This window comes from Esox lucius, chromosome 11, assembly GCF_011004845.1.
Source record: "Esox lucius isolate fEsoLuc1 chromosome 11, fEsoLuc1.pri, whole genome shotgun sequence".
Lineage (NCBI taxonomy): Eukaryota > Metazoa > Chordata > Actinopteri > Esociformes > Esocidae > Esox > Esox lucius.
In genome coordinates, this window is record NC_047579.1 from 35,464,017 (window position 1) to 35,485,183 (window position 21,167).

At 40.2% G+C, this 21,167-nt stretch overlaps 1 protein-coding gene across 1 annotated transcript in view; it reads right to left on the minus strand.

Annotated features, from left to right (window-relative positions):
* Window positions 1-200: 200 nt before the first annotated feature.
* The window catches only part of grb2b (growth factor receptor-bound protein 2b), a 50,888-nt gene continuing 29,921 nt past the window's right edge, over window positions 201-21,167 (minus strand). The window contains exons 3-6 of the mRNA XM_010874504.4: window positions 12,888-12,985; window positions 2,139-2,261; window positions 992-1,160; window positions 201-662 (exon numbers count right to left, since the gene is read on the minus strand). Of these exons, the coding sequence (XP_010872806.1) occupies window positions 477-662; window positions 992-1,160; window positions 2,139-2,261; window positions 12,888-12,985 (576 nt within the window). The 3' untranslated portion in view covers window positions 201-476. The remainder of the gene's footprint in view (window positions 663-991; window positions 1,161-2,138; window positions 2,262-12,887; window positions 12,986-21,167) is intronic.

Below are 21,167 nucleotides of genomic sequence, written 5' to 3' on the forward strand. Positions count from 1 at the left end.
CATCCGTGTTAACATTTTTTTAAATAATTTCTTTTTATCTTTTTATATGCATTTTATTTTTATTCAAAACAGCGTTAGGATTTATTGGTATTTCATTTAGGTGATTAAAACATGCAACAAAAAAAGAAAAAAGAAACAGAATTTAAAGGAGAGGAGAGGGCAGAAGCAGCAGTGGGAGTCTAGCAAAATAATTATTCTAATTTTCTTCACTTTTGGAGCACTACGCTTAGTTTCTCTGTATTTTCCCTCAATGACAGTTCAGTCCTGCATTAAGCGTTCACTATGGAGGCAAACATTCTCAGTGTTAAAAGTTGGTTTTGCTCAGCTGCCACCGACAAGGTGATGCCTCTAACAACACTACTCCTCTTTTTTTTTTTTTTCTTGTTGCATTCTTCCTCTCTGCTCCTGATGTCACAAGGGCTCGGGGGTGAGGGGGCCAAGGGGTTCGCCGTGACTGTTGTGGTTTGTGCGTTTGTTTACATATTCCGGTTGACAGGTGTGACATAGTTGCGGGGGAACATGCCCGTCTGCCCGTGGCATCCTCCTTTCCACCAGTTGGGGTCAGAGTTGTCCAGGACCTGGATGAAGTCGCCACGCCGGAAGCCCAGCTCGCCATCCTCCTGAGGGTCGAAGTCAAATAGCGCCTGCACATATGTAGGATGCTGTGTGCAGGAGGAGAGGACAGAAATCTATGAATCTCAAGTATGACAATGCAGAGTGAAATAAGGACAAGCTGTGATTTCAGAATCGGTGCACTGAGACAATGCCATGACAGCACGTTGCCATGACAGCACGTTGCCATGACAGCACGTTGCCATGACAGCACGTTGCCATGACAGCACGTTGCCATGACAGCACGTTGCCATGACAGCACGTTGCCAGGCTGGGTAAGAGAATGGGTCAGCAACTCTAATACTTTAGTCTTTGTGACCATTAACTCCCCTACAAAACTACACTGGCAAACAGCCTGAGAAGGGGGATGTGCTCTCACCTGGGGGACCTGCTCAATGTCACGCAGGAAGATCTGCTGGTTGCGGGATACAGAGGTCGAGCGGTGGTAGTCCACCAACTCATTGAGCGAGTTGAACTTCACAACCCACAGGAAGTACTTCCCTGCCCCGTCGCGCAGGACTTTGAAATGCTGGACATCATTCCCAAACCTGTGAAGGGGGGGAGGGGGAGGCAACAAAAAACACAGTTAGGCAACAGGTCTCTAAACAATACATTAGGAAGATACAGTGCCTTTAACAGTGTGAATGTACCATGTATACACCAGCCACTTACTAACACAACAGATGGGTAAAGTGATCGAGGACAGGGACAATGAAAGGGATCACCATGTTAACCCCCAGTTTATATGCAGACACACTGTATACTACAGCATCATGACAAGAGGGCTGCTGACAGGAGCCTTTTCATGGGAAACGGGAAATCTAAATGTTTCCGTCAGCGTTGCAGAAGCTGGGAACAGCTGAAATCCTGGAGTAAATTGACTGTTAATGGCTGGAGTCAGTGGTCAAAGACACCCGGGGTAAACCCAGAGCCTCAAGGGGGCAGCACTTAAAGGATAAGGGGTAGTTCGGTTGTTGTATTGAAACACAGAAAGGGAAACGGACAGAAAAACATAGCAAATGTGTTTTTGTTACAGAACACATCATCCCCCACCCTAAATATGTAGAGCAGGTTAATGAACTGTTCAAAAGAGTGTGTGTCTTAACTTGACAGAGAGTTTCTCTGTGTGTGTTAACTTACTTGACAGAGAGAGTGTGTGTGTGTGTGTTAACTTACTTGACAGAGAGAGTGTGTGTGTGTGTTAACTTGACAGAGAGCGTTTTTGTGTGTGTGTTAACTTGACAGAGAGCATGTGTGTGTGTGGGTGTGTGTGTGTGTGTGTGCGCGAGTCTTAACTTGACAGAGAGTGTCTCTGTGTGTGTGTTAACTTACTTGACAGAGTGTGTGTGTCTTATCTTGACAGAGAGTGTCTCGGTGTGTGTGTGTGTGTTAACTTACTTGACAGAGTGTGTGTGTCTTATCTTGACAGAGAGTGTCTCTGTGTGTGTGTGTTAACTTACTTGACAGAGTGTGTGTGTGTCTTATCTTGACAGAGAGTGTCTCTGTGTGTGTGTGTGTTAACTTACTTGACAGAGAGGGAGAAGTCCCCGGGTGCGCTCTCGCTCTCTCGGATGAGGAAGGCTCCGTCATGCCTCTGTTTGTTCAGCATCTCCTCTGCTTTGGCCCGGGGGATCTTCCCAAAGAACCACCTGGAGGAGGCACAGCAGCCAACATATACAGGGTCATGGGAGTGAAGACAACCAGACCAGCACAGAAAAAACACTGGTCCCCTGCAATCCGATTTTATTTCATAATCGACATGCAAACAGAGGAGTACATTTGCAGAAAAAGCTCAAAATTTAAGAGTACTGACACACACTGCTGAACATATTGTTGCAAAACCAGAATCAGATATCAGTTTCTATCTGAGGTTTATTTTGACCTTCAAAGGTACGTTTTGGTGTTTCTGAAAGTTCCGTCTTGAGACCACTACAGGTTCCGCTTTAGGACTGCTAAACATGTTACTTCTTGGTGACGTAATTATAAAAACCGGCATACATCACCAACACCAGGATGGAAACAAACTCAGTATATATTGTCAATACGCCATGGCTAAGCGCTGTGTCCAGGCTCTCCACGATGCATTGTGCCTAAGAACAGCTTTTAGCAGTAGTATATTGGCCATATACCACACCCTGTCCTTCCTTAGTTGCTGAAGTATAGCAGTAGGGAACCATCAGGGCACCCTACGCCCTCAGAGAGGGCCTAAGGATAGACACAAATCTATATCTATTTTATGTATTATAATTTGCAATTTTGCTTTGATTGATTTAATAATTTTTTTTTGGTACTAACTGTAATGATCTTCCAATTTAATTTCTTCAGAAAAAGAAGGGTTTATATCCAAGAGGGGGAAAAAAACAATCAGAATTTTTCGTTTTCGTTTAAAAATCGTTAAAAACTACAAAAGAAAATATGATTTCAACTTTAGATCACTGGTTGGGTTGTGGTAAAAACAAAGGTAATGACGTTGCAGTTGGAAGTACTGGGTACATGACATTTCTTGTTGTGGTGTATTTTTTTATTGTTGCATGCTGGACGAATATAGTGCAACTTTTTTCTCTCTGAAAGCATATACTGTCCATGGTCTTGAAACAATGTGAGTAATTGCGTGGTGGAATTTATTCTGCCACTATTTGAGTGACTGTTTTGAAAAACGATTTTTTTCAAACGACACAACCATATGTACTTCTAATGTGGTTCCTGCTATTGATACTTGCAACCCCTGTGTACGGTTTGCTGCTTCTGTGAGTCACAGCTGAGGTGTGGCTTAGGACCGACTGACTCTGTCATCAAAGAATTGCTTTTACATATGTCTGCAAAAGAAAGGTCACAAGTCATGCTGTGCATACACAGGCCTCCGAGTTCCCTATCTATATGTATGACCTCAGGTCTTTCTCCGTAACTGAGGCCCTAGCTCCAATAGCCACGGTGCGCCATTGAAGTATAGTACACTTCCTGGAGCCCAGTGGTGCAGACTGCCTGTATTTTAGCAAGAAGACTAAACCCTAGACACTTCGTGGAGCCCAGTGGTGCAGACTGCCTGTATTTTAGCAAGAAGACTAAACCCTAGACACTTTGTGGAGCCCAGTGGTGCAGACTGCCTGTATTTTAGCAAGAAGACTAAACCCTAGACACTTTGTGGAGCCCAGTGGTGCAGACTGCCTGTATTTTAGCAAGAAGACTAAACCCTAGACACTTTGTGGAGCCCAGTGGTGCAGACTGCCTGTATTTTAGCAAGAAGACTAAACCCTAGACACTTTGTGGAGCCCAGTGGTGCAGACTGCCTGTATTTTAGCAAGAAGACTAAACCCTAGACACTTTGTGGAGCCCAGTGGTGCAGACTGCCTGTATTTTAGCAAGAAGACTAAACCCTAGACACTTTGTGGAGCCCAGTGGTGCAGACTGCCTGTATTTTAGCAAGAAGACTAAACCCTAGACACTTTGTGGAGCCCAGTGGTGCAGACTGCCTGTATTTTAGCAAGAAGACTAAACCCTAGACACTTTGTGGAGCCCAGTGGTGCAGACTGCCTGTATTTTAGCAAGAAGACTAAACCCTAGACACTTTGTGGAGCCCAGTGGTGCAGACTGCCTGTATGTTAGCAAGAAGACTAAACCCTAGACACTTTGTGGAGCCCAGTGGTGCAGACTGCCTGTATTTTAGCAAGAAGACTAAACCCTAGAAACATCCAAACAAAACCTGAATGAGATGCTGGTCCATAAGTGGGCCACATGCCCTACCTCGGCCAAGGGGCCAAAGCCTTGGGCAACCCATTTAAATCAGTGGCATGCAGAGCAGCATGTAGCTCCTAGTCCAGCTCAGCCCGATCCTCTGTGGTCATCTGTGGGAGGACCTCACAGAGCTGACATGACACAGGATTCTATGCGCTCAGAATGTTCCTATTCCGCCCTTTTCCTGACATCACTAGGGCTAGTGGGCTCTTGTCCTGTAACCGAGTGAACGCAATGGATCATTATTTTCTGTCCATTCTTCTTCTCCAAGCTGGAGAAATATTTCCATTTCTGAGACACTAATCTCGATCTCACAAATGCTTCCCTTTGTTCTGATACCCGGCGGGTCGACCAATGTGGCACGTTTAGCCTCGCGGGGCTAAGTACTGCCTTGATTCCCCAGGACCCCAACCAAAGTCTGGAGTTCCACAATGTCAATCGTCAGGGCATTGATCTATTCATTTCCCCAGGTGAATTGAAAGTGTACTGATTCACTGACAAACTATACCTATGGTCCACCACTGGGGGACCGAGACCAAACCGGCCTTCATAGACATCCATCGCTCCCAGAAAAAAACTAAAAAGATTTCTTAAAGTGAGCATCACTTATCAATGCTGCCAGTGGTCACTCTTGGGTTTCTACGGGATTGATGAACACTGCCTGTTACCAAACAATGTCCAGGGGAACCCACAGGGGTTACTACACCGTACATAAATGCTGGGACAACGATGCTCAAAACATTAAACCTGTCTAACCTTGCCGGAGAGCTGGAGTTGTCTCGTATATGGACCCATGTGAACTGTCTTGCATGAGAGAGACTGAAGGATTATTAACCAGAGCAGCATGAAAGATGACATCCTGGCTTATTTGCATAAAAGTGAAAGTCAAAACACAAATGATCCATCATCTTTGCATTTGTGCTCTCTGTTGACTGGTCGCTGGCCACAGTAATGTCTGATAAAGGTACCAGCAGAGTAATTAACATAGGCACAGAAAGAGCAGCAGACTATTTGGAGCCAGGTATGCTGCGTCTCTTTAGCGCACACACACACACACACACACACCACACACACCACACACACCACACACACCACACACACACCTATCTATACCTGTGAAGATATTTTGGGTACCAACAGGTGTCACTACAAGAATCCAATATGAATGATGGACCTATCTAGATTTAGTAAGTGGTTGCCCATCTTTAACTAGCTAGAATGAACAAAGATGTTTAAACATGTAAATGTAGCCATTAAAGGTATCCAATCCACTTTGTTATCACCATTTACATTTACTGGCACTGGTGTTGGAAACTATAAGTTGAACCAAATAATGATTTCTTAATATTGATACCTTCAAAAGGCTGGTCGCAACAGTAATTATCCAAACACTGCTGAATCTTTTCAAATAGTATTTGAGTACTCCGGATTTACACCACTGGCGTTCAATGTACTAATGTACTGATCTACAGCTAACCAAACCTGCGTGCTCAGCTGGATAATGCGGGTTGTGCACAAGCCTTTGCCAATCGGTGTGGATCCAGCAATAAAACACCCATCCCGTATCTCAAGTGTCATGCTGAAAAAAGAAATGGTTATATGTCCAGGCTGTCTAGACAAAATCTGAAAAAGAGCTCCAGCTGACCAGTGACAGTACATTGAAAACACGACATGCATGCATCAAGTTATCGTTGTTCTGGCTCAGCATTGCATCCGAATCTCCAGGGCTAAGTAAAGCAAGCATTTTGTTGCTTTTGCCTTTCACAACCACTTACACATTTCAAGTTGGATTTTCCAGTCAGGCAAAAATAAAGACGAAGTACAGAAATAGACTAAACTCTGCACCTGATATGCACGTTTCACTCTCATCCTGCACACCTGACTGGACTGTAATATTGAAAACGAAGCAGGCGCACCCATCACATTAGCATCTAAGTAGCGTAATATTTGAAAAAAATACATGATCATGGTTATTTTGGTGAATATGTTTTTATAACACAGGCCTGTGACAGTATACTGTCAATATTGAGAAAATGAATGTTGTGTTATTACTGATGACAATTAGAACGAGTTTTGTTAATACTCCTACAAATAATTAATAATGATAGGAAAACAGTATATTTGAAAACACTCATGTCATTTGGGTTGTGATGGTTTGTCATTTTGAAAGTGTGGATCGCCGAAAGAAAAGTTGGAAAACCATTGATTTAGACCACAACACTTCTCCAGACAAGAATTCTGATTAAATATAATTTACATAATATGTAAAAACTTTTTCTATTCACAATAGCAACAAGAAACACAAGGGCTATTCACAATTCCAACAACAAACACAACATGTATAAACACACTGACAATGTAATTTATCTGAACTAACATAATGCTCTCTGTTGCTGGTAATAGTACATTTTGCTGGTGTCAGATGTTTTTATTTGAACCCAATGACCCAATTTTTTTTCTTTTTTAACATACAATGAGCCAGAAGGATTTCAGAACCAGACTTTGTCAAATCTTCAGAAATGAATCAAGGAGTAGACCACAATACAAACAGACCTGGCTACTATTGTCTATGTTTCAGGGTTTCAGTGTTCAGTGTCCTAAAGCACCACCAAAGCTTCCCTCAGCTAGAATAAATTATATGCATTTACTTTCTAGCTTTTTGATAGTACACACAAGGCCATACACATAGCAGAAAAGCACTGTTAGCGGTCTACATAGTGTTTTTGTGGGTTCTAAGGTTTGCTGCACTTTTAGGTTCCACATGATGGGGAAAGAGCATGAGCTCTCTTTATCTGAGTGGCACATCCCATGCAATGTGGAAACAATCGGGCAAAATCCACATAGCCAAATATTGATTTCTGCCTGGGATGTTGCATAACCAATATAATGTGTTTTGCTTGATGACCAGGCAGCAAGTGTTGACTGGTTTATAAAAGGTGTCAAAGTGACTCAATGTCCATCTCCAACAGTAGATCCCTTTGCAAATCATTGAATCATCATTGAACTGCCATGGAATTGCAATGGGACAAGTTTATCAAAGCTCATGACACCACCACTTTTTGAAATCATATATTTGTTCCTCCCAGCTTTGTAATTTCACTGTGATACAAAAGGCCTAACTAGTGTGCTTTAGGACCAGACATATACCTAGGAATGTACTGGCAGGAGAAATGCTGACATCCGCTAGTCAGAATGAAAAAGGAAGAAGTGAGAGTGTCAGCTCACATGAAAATACATCTAAAATAAGCCCAATGCATCCCATACTAAACAGATCTAAGCTTGAAGTCTGTGGGGACAAGGGGACCTCTTGTTGGGGTAGAGACATCATTATTATAAAGATCTCTTTTGGCAGCATGTGTGTTTAGCCAATAAGGAGTTGTGGAATGCAAAGTACCGGTAGGCACTAATTTCTGAGAGGTGTACAAAACCAAATACAGCCTGCTCTCTTATGTAGCTATTAGTTGGCTAGGTGGTGTTTGAAATGAGTGTTTATCCTGGTGCTGAGTTAGATGTCATATAACGACTATGTTAGATTACAGCAGTGGTGTGTGGAAATGTAGTTAATTTAACCAGAGAACAGTCCAAAACTTAAGCTAACTGATCAAAACTTTTTTTGACCGTAACCAACGAACAAGACTATTTTTTTTCTTCTTGTAAATAATATAAGTTGCAAACAGTTACATAGATCAATCATTTGACTGACCAATAACCTGAAGCCCACATTTCACAATAATAGTTGACATTTCACACAGCCATAACCAGCCCCCACCAGCATGCCAAATCCCAACTGATTAAAAAAGGGTCAATATTAAATTAAGTCTAAGAGACCCTGAGCGCAGTAACACAGAGACAACTCATTTTTGGGACTGTGTGCCCCAGAGGCAATGTCTTCTAAGAATCCCCACAGCATTTCAATTAACAAACAGGGAGACAATTCCTCTAAAGTAGCAATGGCCAATTCACCACAGCACTAGGAATTGCAATGGACGTGTTCTGGACCGTGCTTGCCAGAGAATGTCAAGTGTTTCGGTTTAAAATAAATCTTATGTTTCATTAGTAGCCAAGATGTTTCCAGTATCTTTCATCAGTAGCGTAGCTCCCAAAAACTCTTTGCAGATCTACTATTGATCCATAGAATCCTTAGATGTTTTTGTTTTATTCATGAAAGATTTCTGCTAAACAAAGTCAAGACGTTGGACGTAGATTGCTGATAACTTCAGAATAAAGATGAATATGAAAGTTGCCATTGCCAAATAGTAAGAAATAGCTTATAATGTTTCTGAAAGAAAATGTTAAAGTTGACGGCCATCAGTAAAATCCTTGACTAGCTTGACAAAAAAAACAAAAAAACATTTAGTTGTTTTGGAAGATTTAGAAGAACTTTTTTTTGTCAGCTGTTACAATTAAATATCTGAACGGCTTTGTTCATTTGGGAGATATGAAAATATATATTTCCCCCATATTACATTTGAATTTTTAGAAGCATAATTATAGTATGCATGGATATACATTTCCAGTATATCTTGATGCAGGGAAGATGAGCAGTTTTGAGTGTCGTATAGTCCAGGTATCTAGGCAACAGGAAAGTTGAGCTTATCGGTTTCGGCAGGACAGATGGACACTTGTGGAGGTCCACATAAAAAAAAAAAAAAAAAAGAGGTTGACATTAATCAAGGTGCCCTAACTCATAAAATAAAAATGACAAGGTAGTCATTTGACACGTGATCGCTACCACTGTCTTAATATTAACAGAATTTGACATTCCTGAGTGCCATTGAATTGTAATGGAATCCATTTTATGGCTAATGTCATTTTTGCCTATACGTGTTTTAAATATTTTTTGTGCATTTAGTGGATAGGCATAACAGGGTCCAACGCTAATCCGAGCCCGGATTGCATTTTTACTGGCCCGAACTGAATAAAAAAATTTTTTATTGTATTTTACAGATATATTGTATGTAAATAACATATCACCCGAATATTGAGCCATATCTGTATGGTTTCTTTATCCGAATTCAACAGACTATGTCGTGGACGTAGTCCGTGAATGGTTTCTCCCTCTTCACAACATGACAGGCGCACGTAATTAGTATTTCAATTTGGCTACATGTCACCTAATTCGGAGCAGGCAGACATTCATTGGTGCAGCTGCAGGGTTGTCAACAGTGTCTGAAACTAACTTTTTGACCCACCTGCCAAGAGGACTGGTAGATGAAAAAATCCACCAGCAAAACATATTTTTTACAGGCCAAAATAATACATTGCCTTTTCGTGTCACGTATACATTCATTTCAGTACATTAAATTGAGATAAGGTATTATGTTGAATATAGACTTTTATTTCCGATTACAAAATAGTTTTTTCTGATTTTATCTATTGCATACTGGCTACACACAGAACAACTCGTCACCAAAGCCTCAGCATCATACTGTAGCCAGCCTCTTGAAACTCCTTTATGTTTTTATGTATTGCAATAACTTCATCCCTTTACACCAGCATCTCTTCCATGTCAACTTTCTTAATATTATTTGACCATACTTACTTAACATCATTCCCATCATTCCCTAATAACCATTCTCTAAAACTGTTCATGAATTGCCTCCCAGATTTATAACACAAACAAGGGTGTAGGAGCTGTGGGGACATGGCCCCCCCAATATTAGAAAAGGGTTAAAATGTCCCCCCCCAATAATGTTGTTTTGCGTAATACCTTTATTTATTTTTTATTACGCTTTGGAACTTGCATGTCTCAGTTGCGACCGAATCCAACGTTCTCATTCATTCTTTCATGATGAGCAGTGTGTTTAGGTTGGCTAAGTGGATTATTGTAGCTATAACTTTGTTCTCACAGTAAGTACAATGTGTATAAACGTCAACACATTTTCATAGCTATAGAACGAACGTGATAAAATATAAAAAATTGTTTAGATGTAGTTAGCTAGCTTGCTTGCTAGATAACATTGAGTAGTTCCTATGGCTGTGTGAAAAAGTGATAGTGAATGATTTGAAAGGAAGAACGCCTGTTAAAATGATTTGCACCATCTCTGTTTTAGTCTTCATCATAGGGTCTGTAAGTAGCTAAGTAATGGACGAGCCACCACCAGTCAAGAATGGAGTGCAAGTAGCTAAGGTTCTTGGTAACAATCTACACGCAAAAGCTGGCAATTTTGTTTCTTCAGTTTGTTTTGATTCATCCAGATATAGCTAAAGTGTGTTCAATATTTTAAGAATTTGGTTCATGCTATGTATGATCATGGCAAGAATGTAATAGACATGAACAAACAGGCAAGGAGAGAGAGAGAGGCCACAAACCAACAGGTAAATAATTGAGAAGTACCACGCCAAGATAAACTGTTATCATGTAAATCAATCAGAGTCATTTAACAGGATCTCTGATAGGAGGACAGCAGCTGAATATAGGATTGTATTGTATGTTTACTTCATTCAGGAGAGAGGCAGTCATAACAACAGCACAGATCAGAAAGGTAGGCTGGGCGAGGGAGAGAGAGGCCACAAACCAACAGGTAGGATAGTAAGTAGTAGTAATTCAAGGCGGTCTACAGAAGCAGATTGGAAAACTTAAACCTGGACTAAAATGCTTGACTGAGATGTAACCATCGTCATTGTAGTATTAGTCATTTAAAAATGCCCTCTGGTTACATTATCATCTATCTGAAATGCCTTTGCAGCTGACAAGTCCCACCATGCAAAGAAGTCACACAAGGTGCATTTTCAGAAAAATCTATTTTCTTAAAGTCAAACTGGAATTTTCACACTGAATGCTTGAGTCCTATCAACACCCACAAGGCATTGGTACAGAAAGCATATTGAGTAGACAACATCATTTGGGGTAACTATCTATTTGCTACAACCTTTCCCGACATATTGAGTATTGCAAGCCAGCGTTGTGGAAACAATAATTGCCCCCAGTATTTTTAACCAGACTACCTCTAAGTGAAACTGTGTCGGTTGCACTGATCCTATTCGCACTTTAAATAATGCCAACGCCTTTTTTTAACCGGAGTCTGTCTATATCTAACATAGTCATGGACAAAGAGAATCGAACTAGAAGTGGAAAAACACATAGAACTACATATTAAAAACACATTTTGGTGAATACATTAATATGCAAACTTTGTCAAATGTGTTCCCCCCAGTATCAGAGTCACTCCTACGACCTTGAACCCAAACCCTGTCCAAAGCTAATGAGCAAAAGCAAATACAAATAAAATAACAGGGAAACACTGGGTGCAAACATTTACCCGCCAATGTGGCAGATAGCCTTTACTCTGCTACACTGGCACAGATCTTTGTAGTACGCGGATTATGGTTGATTTATGACAACAACTGGGCCAAAATAAGTTAGTTAATTCTATTGATTTGTTTCTTGTTAAACAAATAATGAGAATGCACTACTTATTTTGATTAGGTTAAGAAGCTAACTATTGAGATCTGCGGCTAGTACTCCACTGTGAAATGTATAGCCTACTTATTTTAATGTATGGCTAGTCACTGTTGTGGTAACAAATTATTTAAGTCTTGATGATTTAAGTCTTGCTAATTGAAAACCATACATGTGGAAATAACTATTAGGATCTGTGGCCAGCATTCTAATGTATAATTTTTCAAACGCAAATGCAGTTACTTTGCTGTTATTTGAGCTACTGTCTGAACATAAAATACAACAAACAGTGGCATCCTTCACAGAAAAAACTGATTTTCGTTCAGTTAAAGCATGAATTTTTAGCTAATTCTATTAGTAAATGCCTATTAATGTTTGTGTTTTGGCCTGTAGCGGGATATAATACAAAGATATAGCTTAGTCTTTAAAATATGGTTAGTTAAAACAGAAAAGTAACCGCAAAGTTATATACAATGAACTTGTCATGAAGAAATTAGCAATGGAAACCGTCATATTTCTACTGGTAAATATTTGTTGGTATGTTATACAAGCGGGGTAAAAAGGCATGTAGTATTCAGTAAAAAAACATTTTTATTTATGGGTGCATTATTGCCAATAGCACCAAGCAATCGAAACGCAAAATAAAAATTTTCGGCGTTGGCTTGAAATTACTACAGACAGGCAAAGAACGACACTTGGAAATGATCAACAGGGGTTTTTCAAACATACACTAACTATTGTTCAAAAACGTGTATTTTTCTTCTTCTAAAAAATCATTGCTTTCTTTTATTGCCATTTTCTTAAGGATTCAGTATTTACTTTTGCTATGAATTCTGGAACGTTTAGTATTTTATGAACAGACCAATACAGAGGAAGTACTTATAAGATGCATTCTCAATTGGGAAACATTTAAAAAGACAGCAACTAAATAATGATAATTGGTTACATTCATTGCAGTGCTTGAACGGCATCCAAACTTCGAAACAAGGCCCTCTTCAATTTGGGCGGTAATTGAATACGACCAAATCAATGTGTTACAGGGAAGCTGTGTCCTGGCAGTCAAGAGACCCGTTCAACCAGATTCAGAGTCAACAACAATAACGTGGATAAACAAGCCCTATGTCAAGTGGTTCAGACTTACGGGTGAGCTTTCATCTCTATGTAGTTCTTGGGGATGAAGCCATCTTTCCCATTCAACTCTGCTTTGTACCAATTCTGGTCACACTCTTCATTTAATACCTAGAGGAGGGGAATAGAAAGCAGTTACCAACACATCACATGTAATGATGAATACATTAAAGCAATGAAAGTTGTATGGGGTGCAGAGTACCTACAAATGGTGCACAACCATAAACTACAGAGACATTTTGGGGCTGTGGTTAGAACAACTGTAATAATGCTCTCAGCCAGGCAAACCAAACCCCTCGCTGGCAATTTAGGAATGTCCTTTTTTGGGCAGGTCAACATGAGCTGGTCAAAAGCATGACAGAAACTTCCTGGTTCCAGACATAGACTTTTTTGTTCTACGTAGTACAATTTTCTACAAAGAATTTAGAGTTTCATACGGAACCAGAAACCATTATACCTGGAAGAGTTCTTCAAAATAGTTCACAAACAGGGAAATGGCTTTATGTTAACGTTACTGTTAACATAAATCGGAAGAATTACAGTATGTTCACCATCAACATATCCCCAGTGCTATTTGTCCTTAATGACTCGCTATTACGTTGCTCCTTAATGTTTCACTATTATGTTGATCCTTAAGATGATTGAAAATGAAAAACCCTTATTATGAGTAACATTTAATGCTAACGGTTAAGGTTAAATGAGGGTTAAGGTTAGACATGATGGTACTGGCGTTAGGGTTTTATATGTTTGGGTTAGGTAACGTTAACAATAGGCACCACAATACTGAGGTTAGGGTTAGGATGAAGGTTACAAAAACAGATTTCGCCTGTCTAAACAACACAATTTCACAATAAAAAAAGGTCTTGCCTCTTGCTGGAATCGAATACACAACCACTGGATTGAAAGACTGTTGCGGGAAAGACCGGCCACCATACTTTACGAAAAGCCACTCTATTTAACTATTAGTATATCAACTGCTGCTGCTGGACGCTTTCCGATGGTAGGTAAACGGCACTTCTCATATGTTGTTCGCCAGTCATTAAGGACCAATATCACTGGGATACTGAACATAATAGCACTGCTCATACGTTCATACTGAATGTAATTGCCTTATTCAAAAGAGTTACATATTTACGTAATTCCTGCAATGCTGGGCTGCTTTTTAAGCCCTGTTACCTGCATTTGATATTGAATGTATAGTGATACAGTTATGAACATCATTTTCTATTGCAGAAACTAAATTAACATTTGTCTCTAAGTAGAAGTGCAGGGTGATGTGGTTAACAGGCAAGCAAAAGTAAATTGTCTTACAACGAAAAAGCTTGCATTTCTTGCAGACAATATAACAGATTTCTTAAAATTCCCACTGAAACCAAATAAGTTATATTTTAAAATATTTAGAATGAAGTTAAAAATACATTTTAAGACCAAATAGGAGAAAATTACTAACCAGAGAAAAGGGCATTTTCATGAATGCAGAGATTTCATTGGTCCAAAGACTCCTCTGACAAATATGAAAATATGTCTCAGAATGGATTTCTACTACATTATACCTATGATATTGTTTTATGTGATGGGAATCAAGAAAGGTAAGGAGTTGGAAATGGAGACTGCTTTAATTCTTGCAGAACATCCTTCTAGGCTTGCAATTTTTTTTTTTTATAATTAAAATATGGATTATCACTGCCATTTTTCGGACTGAAAAACAGCAATTTCTGCAAAAAATTCCAATATTTTATTTAAATGTTTTTCCTCATCTTGCACTATTCTCTCTTTATAACAACTTGAGACACCAGTAATAAAACAAATGTGCAAAAAAAATAATAAAGGGTTTATGAAGTGCATCCAGCAAGACATTTTTTACAAAGAAGTTTTATTCTTCAGTTTGAAAGGTGCCATTTTGAACTGTTCACATTAATAAAGTAGTACATATTTACTTCCTAGACAGTAATTTATTTTGTAATTCATCCAGAATTGGACAGTGCTTGAATCTGTACAATATAGTATTGAGGAATATCAAAATGGAAAACACTGCAGAGAATCTTATAAAAGGCATCTTCAAAAATAATGTAGATGGTAGCCTTAAGTCAACAGACAAAATTCCTACATTGCAATAAATTGCACAGACAGATTATTAAATGTATTTTACTTTTCACACAGACCCAACTAATCAATTAAATGTATGGTATTTGCTTATTATTAATGTAATCAATTTGATACATTTTGTATTGCAAATAGTGCAACAATTCAAGAGTGTGGGGATCTCATAATCTACAGTACATAATATAATAAAAAAAAATCAGAAATCTCGGTATGCAAGGGACAAGGCTGAAAAATAATACTGTATGGCCGTGATCTTTAGGCCCTTAGGTGGCACTGCAGTAAAAACAGACAAAACTCTAGTGGACATCACTGCATGGGCTTAGGAACACTTCCGAAAAACCATTGTCTGTGAACACAGTTTGTTGCTGCATCCACAAATGCAAGTTAAAACTCTACCATGCAAATAAGAAACCAGATATAAACAAGATCCAGATACACCACCACCTTCTCTGGGCCTGAGCTCATTTAAGATGGACTGAGGTGAATTGGAAAACTGTTCCGTGGTTTGACGAATCCAAATATTCAAATCCAATACATTTTTGGGAATCATGAACGCTGTGTTCTCTGGACGAAAGAAGAGAGGGACCATCTGGCTTGTCATCAGTGCACAGTTCAAAAGCCAATCATGCTACTGACCTGTCCCCCAATGAAAATATTTGGCACATTAGGAAATGAAAAACATGACAAAGGAGACCCCGAACATCCTATATCAAGCAAGAATTGGAATAGATATTACTTTCAAAACTACAGCAGTTGGTCTCCTCTGTTCCCTAACACTTACAGAGTATTGTTAAGAGAAGACCAGAGGCAACACAGTGATCAACATGCCCGTCTCTACTTTTTTTGAAACGTGTTGCTGGCATCAAATAAAAAAATTGCCATATATTTTCAGAAAAACAAAATGTCTCTGGTTGAACATTTCATATGTTGTCTTTGTACCATTTCCAATTAAATAGGTATTAATTACTTGCGCATCATTGCATTCTGTTTTTATTTGCATTTTACGCAGCGCCCCAGCTTTTGGAAACGTAGTTGTAAAACCAGGGTTTTCAATCATACATACTTATTAACAATGATAGCCCAGCATGAGGCCAAACACCTTGAGGGAGAAGGGGGCTAGGATGGAAACAAGACAAAGATCAACAGCAACAAACAAGGCAACAGTAAGGATGTAATTCCCCAGGAACAAAGGGGCGCACCGCTGTAACAGAACCCTGTAACGCTGAGTTGACCTTGTTTGTGTGATTGTGGATCGACGAACTGCATTGTGGGATTGCGGGATTGCGGATTGTTCATGTGCTGTACGCTGCCAGCTGTTACCTACCTGGCTACCTGCCAAACTTTTTTCCAAATTTACTCTATATAAACTAATTGGTCAAAATTCTATTTTAAGAGTTTTACCAACGCAATATTTTTATCTGTTGACCTTTTACCCAACTTTACTAGACCGGGACTCTTTTTGGACATAATTAACGGAACTACTCAACCCTGAACACCCGAGGCTAAGTATCATTACAATGCCTTATCCCTGTAATTGTTGTAGCAACAACACGGAGGAGAACTATCGTCTTCAGTTAAAGATAGAGTTAGAGGCTCGACTTCTGACGCAAATGTCAGGCAAGGATTATGCTTGTGTAGAAATAGAAAAAACTGCGTCAGTGCCACCAGGAAGAAACGATAGTTCCTGCAGCCGGGCAAGAACTTTCTCTTGGTCACTGGGAAGAAATGCCGTCGACCATTTAAACCTGAAACGTTGCTAAATCCAACTGAGACTTTCAACAGGTTTTCCCCACTGGAGTCGGAGTCAAGGCCCGAGCCATCTTCGGAGGGGAATGATCGGCAGGCATTTTCTACCGGTGGCCTTGAAAAACTGAAAACTTTAGTCATTGGCAATTCCGTTACCTGCAGTATTGGACTAAAGAATCAGCCGGCGATCGTACACTGTTTACCGGGGGGCAGAGCCACCGACGTAGCCGGGGTTGGTGCTAGCGAAGTCTAAAACTGGCAAGTATAGAGAGTACAGAGATATTGTTATTCATGTTGGCACCAGCGACGTTAGGATGAAACAGTCAGAGGTTACGAAGCAGAACATAGCATCAGCGTGTAAACTAGCTAGAAAGATGTGTCGGCATCGAGTAATTGCCTCTGGCCCCCCCCCACCTAGGGGTATAGTGACGAGCTCTACAGCAGACTTGCGCAACTCAATCGCTGGCTGAAAACGGAGTTCTGCCCGTCGCAGGAGGTAGAGTTTGTAGATCACTGGCTTTCTTTTTGGGACTCTCCCAGAAATAGGGCCAGGCCTGATCTGCTGAGGAGCGACGGACTCCATCCTAGCTGGAGTGGTGCTCTTCTTTTATCTAGGAATATTGACAGTTGTCTCACTCCTATAGCCTTAACATGAGATAGGGTGCAGGTCAGGCTGCAGGCTGTTAACCAACCTGCTAGCATAGTGGAGTCTGTCGATAGCATAGCCAGAGTAGTTAGTACAGCTTTACCTTTTGCCACTGTGACTCGTTCCAGGCTGAGAAAAGTTAAACAAGTTAGTGCTAACAAAAACAACCTTATTAAGATAAAGGCCTTCCTCCGCCTCGGTCACAAATAAAAATAAAAATGACTATCACCTCGCATCTCAAAATGGGACTCCTAAATGTTAGATCCCTTGCTCAAAAGGCAGTTGCCGAAAATGAATTAATCTCTGATCATAAACTAGATGTTATTGGTTTATGCGAAACGTGGCTAAAGCCTAATGAATTCACTGCCTTAAATGAGGCCTCTCCTCCTGGTTATACTAGTGATCATATCCCTCGTGCATCCCGAAAAGAAGGGGGTGTTGCTAATATTTATGACAGTAAATATAAATGTACTCTCAAACATATCACTGAGTTTCATTCTTTTGAAGTTTTACTAATGAAAGTTAACCAGGCCGATAAATCGTTTTACATAGCTACTATTTATAGTCCCCCCGGGCCATACACTATGTTCCTCAATGAGTTTCCAGAGTTCTTATCTAATCTTGTAGTCATGGCAGACAGTATTCAAATTTCTGGCGATTTCAATATTCATATGGAAAAGTCCAATGATCCTCTTCAAAAAGCCTTTGAAGCCATAATTGACTCAATGGGTTTTATCCAACGTCTCAGGTCCAACACATTGCCACAATCACACCTTAGATTTAGTCCTGTCACGAGAAATAGATATTGTAGATCTAATAATTTCCCCCCAAAATCCTGGATTATCGGATCACTGTCTTTTTACATTTACCGTTAAAACAAGAAATCGACTTGCTCTGCAAACAACGAGTTTCAAAAGCCGTACTATAAATTCTCAGACTACAAATAAATTCCTTGATATTCTTACAAGTTCGCTCATTAACAACAGAGTAAATAAATCTGTAAACGATCAAATCGAGGATCTAAACTCAATACTGCGAAATACATTAGACACAGTTGCACCACTAAAAACTAAAGAAATACTCAACAAGAAACTTGCTCCCTGGTACAGAGATAATACTAGAGCACTTAAGCAAGCCTCCAGAAAATTGGAGCGAAAGTGGCGCTCCCCCAAGTTGGAAGTATTTAGACTAGCCTGGATAGACAGTACACTACAATACCGAAAATCACTCACGTCTCCTCGATCAGCTTATTTCTCCAACCTGATTGAGGTGAACAAAAACAATCCAAAATTTCTCTTTGATACAGTTGCAAAGTTAACAAAAAAGCAAAGCTTAGCAAGTGAAGTGGGTCTTCACTTTAGTTGTAATGAATACCTTAACTACTTTGATGAAAAGATCATTACCATTAGAAAAGAAATAACTGACTCCTCCTTTAATAGTTATGGTCCTCAAAATCTCAGTTGTCCTAAAAATTTCCTGAACCTCCCTGACCAGGTGTCAATGGGGATACTTGCATTTTTTGATACCGTATCACTCGACACATTTACTAAATTTGTAATGAGTTCTAAACCCACACACTCTCAGCTAGACCCGATTCCAAAAAAATTACTTAAGGAGCTATTTCCTGTGCTAGGTCAGCCAATGCTGAACATAATAAATTGCTCCCTTTCCTCCGGATGTGTACCAAACTCACTAAAAATTGCGGAAATTAAGCCTCTTCTAAAAAAATCTAATGTGGATCCAAACATATTAAACAATTATAGGCCAATATCGAACCTCCCGTTCCTCTCAAAAATCTTAGAAAATGTGTTTCCCGACAACTGAATGCCTTCCTAAAGACAAATAACATTTATGAAATACTCCAGTCCGGTTTCAGATCCCATCATAGTACTGAGACTGCACTCGTGAAGGTAACAAATGACCTTCTAATGGCCTCAGACAAACGTTCCGCAACCGTCCTGTTGCTTCTTGATCTTAGTGCTGCTTTTGACACTATTGATCCCTTCTCTTAGAGAGACTGGAAACCCATATTGGGCTACGTGGACATGTTCTAGCCTGGTTTATATCTTATTTATCTGAAAGATATCAGTTTGTTAGTGTGGATGGCATATCCTCTGACAAGTCAAAGGTATGCTTTGGTGTTCGCCAAGTCTCGGTTCTGGGCCCATTATTGTTCTCACTATATATGCTCCCTCTGGGCAATATAATCCGAAATCACAATGTACATTTTCACTGTTATGCTGATGACACACAGTTATATATTTCAATGAAGCATGGAGAAGCCCCAAAATTTGCTATTTTGGAAGCATGCGGTTCAGATATTAGGAAGTGAATGACAGAGAATTTCTTGCTCTTAACCTCAAGGAAAACAGAAATGCTCATTTTAGAACCAAAGAAACAAAGAGCGTTGTCAGCAGATCTCGCTGTGAACCTCGACGGCTGCATGGTCGTATCCCAAAAAACTGTAAAAAACCTTGGCGTTACCCTTGACCCTGACCTCTACTTTGAAGAACATATAAAATATGTCTCAAGAGTTGCTTTCATCTTCGCAACATTGCAAAAATTGGAAACTTTCTATCAAAGACTGATGCAGAAAAATGTATCCGTGCTTTCGTTACTTCTAGACTAGATTACTGCAATGCTCTTCTCTCTGGTTATCCAGACAAATTAATAAATAAACTTCAATTAGTGCTGCACACGGCTGCTAGAATCCTAACTAGAACAAAAAAATGTGAACACATTACTCCTGTCCTAGCGTCCTTACACTGGCTGCCTGTTAGGGTTAGGGCTGATTTTAAGGTTTTACTCTTAACCTATAAATCAATACATAGACTTGCTCCTACTTACCTTGCTGAAATTATCCAGCCATACATACCTACACATAACCTACGATCGCAATTTTACCTAGAATTTCTAAACAAACAGCTGGCGGCAGGGCCTTTTCTCATAGAGCTCAACTACTGTGGAATGATCTGCCAATTAAGGTTAGAAATTCAAACTCAGTGCAAACTTTCAAGTGTCTACTAAAAACTCATCTCTACAGCACGGTTTATAATTAGGTGTAGCCTGGCCCGGGGGCGTGAAGGTGACCAGTAGGCTTGATACTGTCCACCCTTGCTGTCTTGCCAGGTGGGCTCTCGTCACCACTGGGATGCCCTCCCTCTAATGCCTTTCGGGGGAAGAGTCACTGGCTTGTTGTTGACTCTCTGTTGCGCACTTGTGCTATTGGGCTGTACTCTGCTGGCAATACTCTGCCCTCATTCAGGGTGGTTGCAGTTGATGGGTGTTCCTTTGGTTGATGCCTGGCAATGTGGGTGGATTGATTTCCTGCCTGTTGGGCCCTGTCCGGGGCCTCCCGGGATTTAGCCCAGAGAAATTTATAAATTAGTCCAATCGGACTCTTAGTATCTCACCCGGCACAGCCAGAAGAGGACTGGTCACCCCTCTGAGCCCGGGTTCTCTATAGGTTTCTTCCTAAAATTCGGCCTTCTTAGGGAGTTTTTCCTAGCCACTGAAATCCAACACTACTGTTGTTTGGGGTTTAAGGCCGGGTATCTCTGTAAAGCACTTTGTGACAACTGCTGTTGTAAAAAGGGCTTTATAAATACATTTGATTGATTGATTGATTGCTGTTACCTCCCACAATGAGCTAATGCCACCATCAGCTTGCTTTGTGTATGTTTCTTTCACACCACCCCAGATGTGTTAATGGGTTAATACACACGGTCATGAATCACGGTGTCTTGTACTGTACCTGACATTTTCAGGGAATTGAGTGATGTGTGTCTGTCATAACAG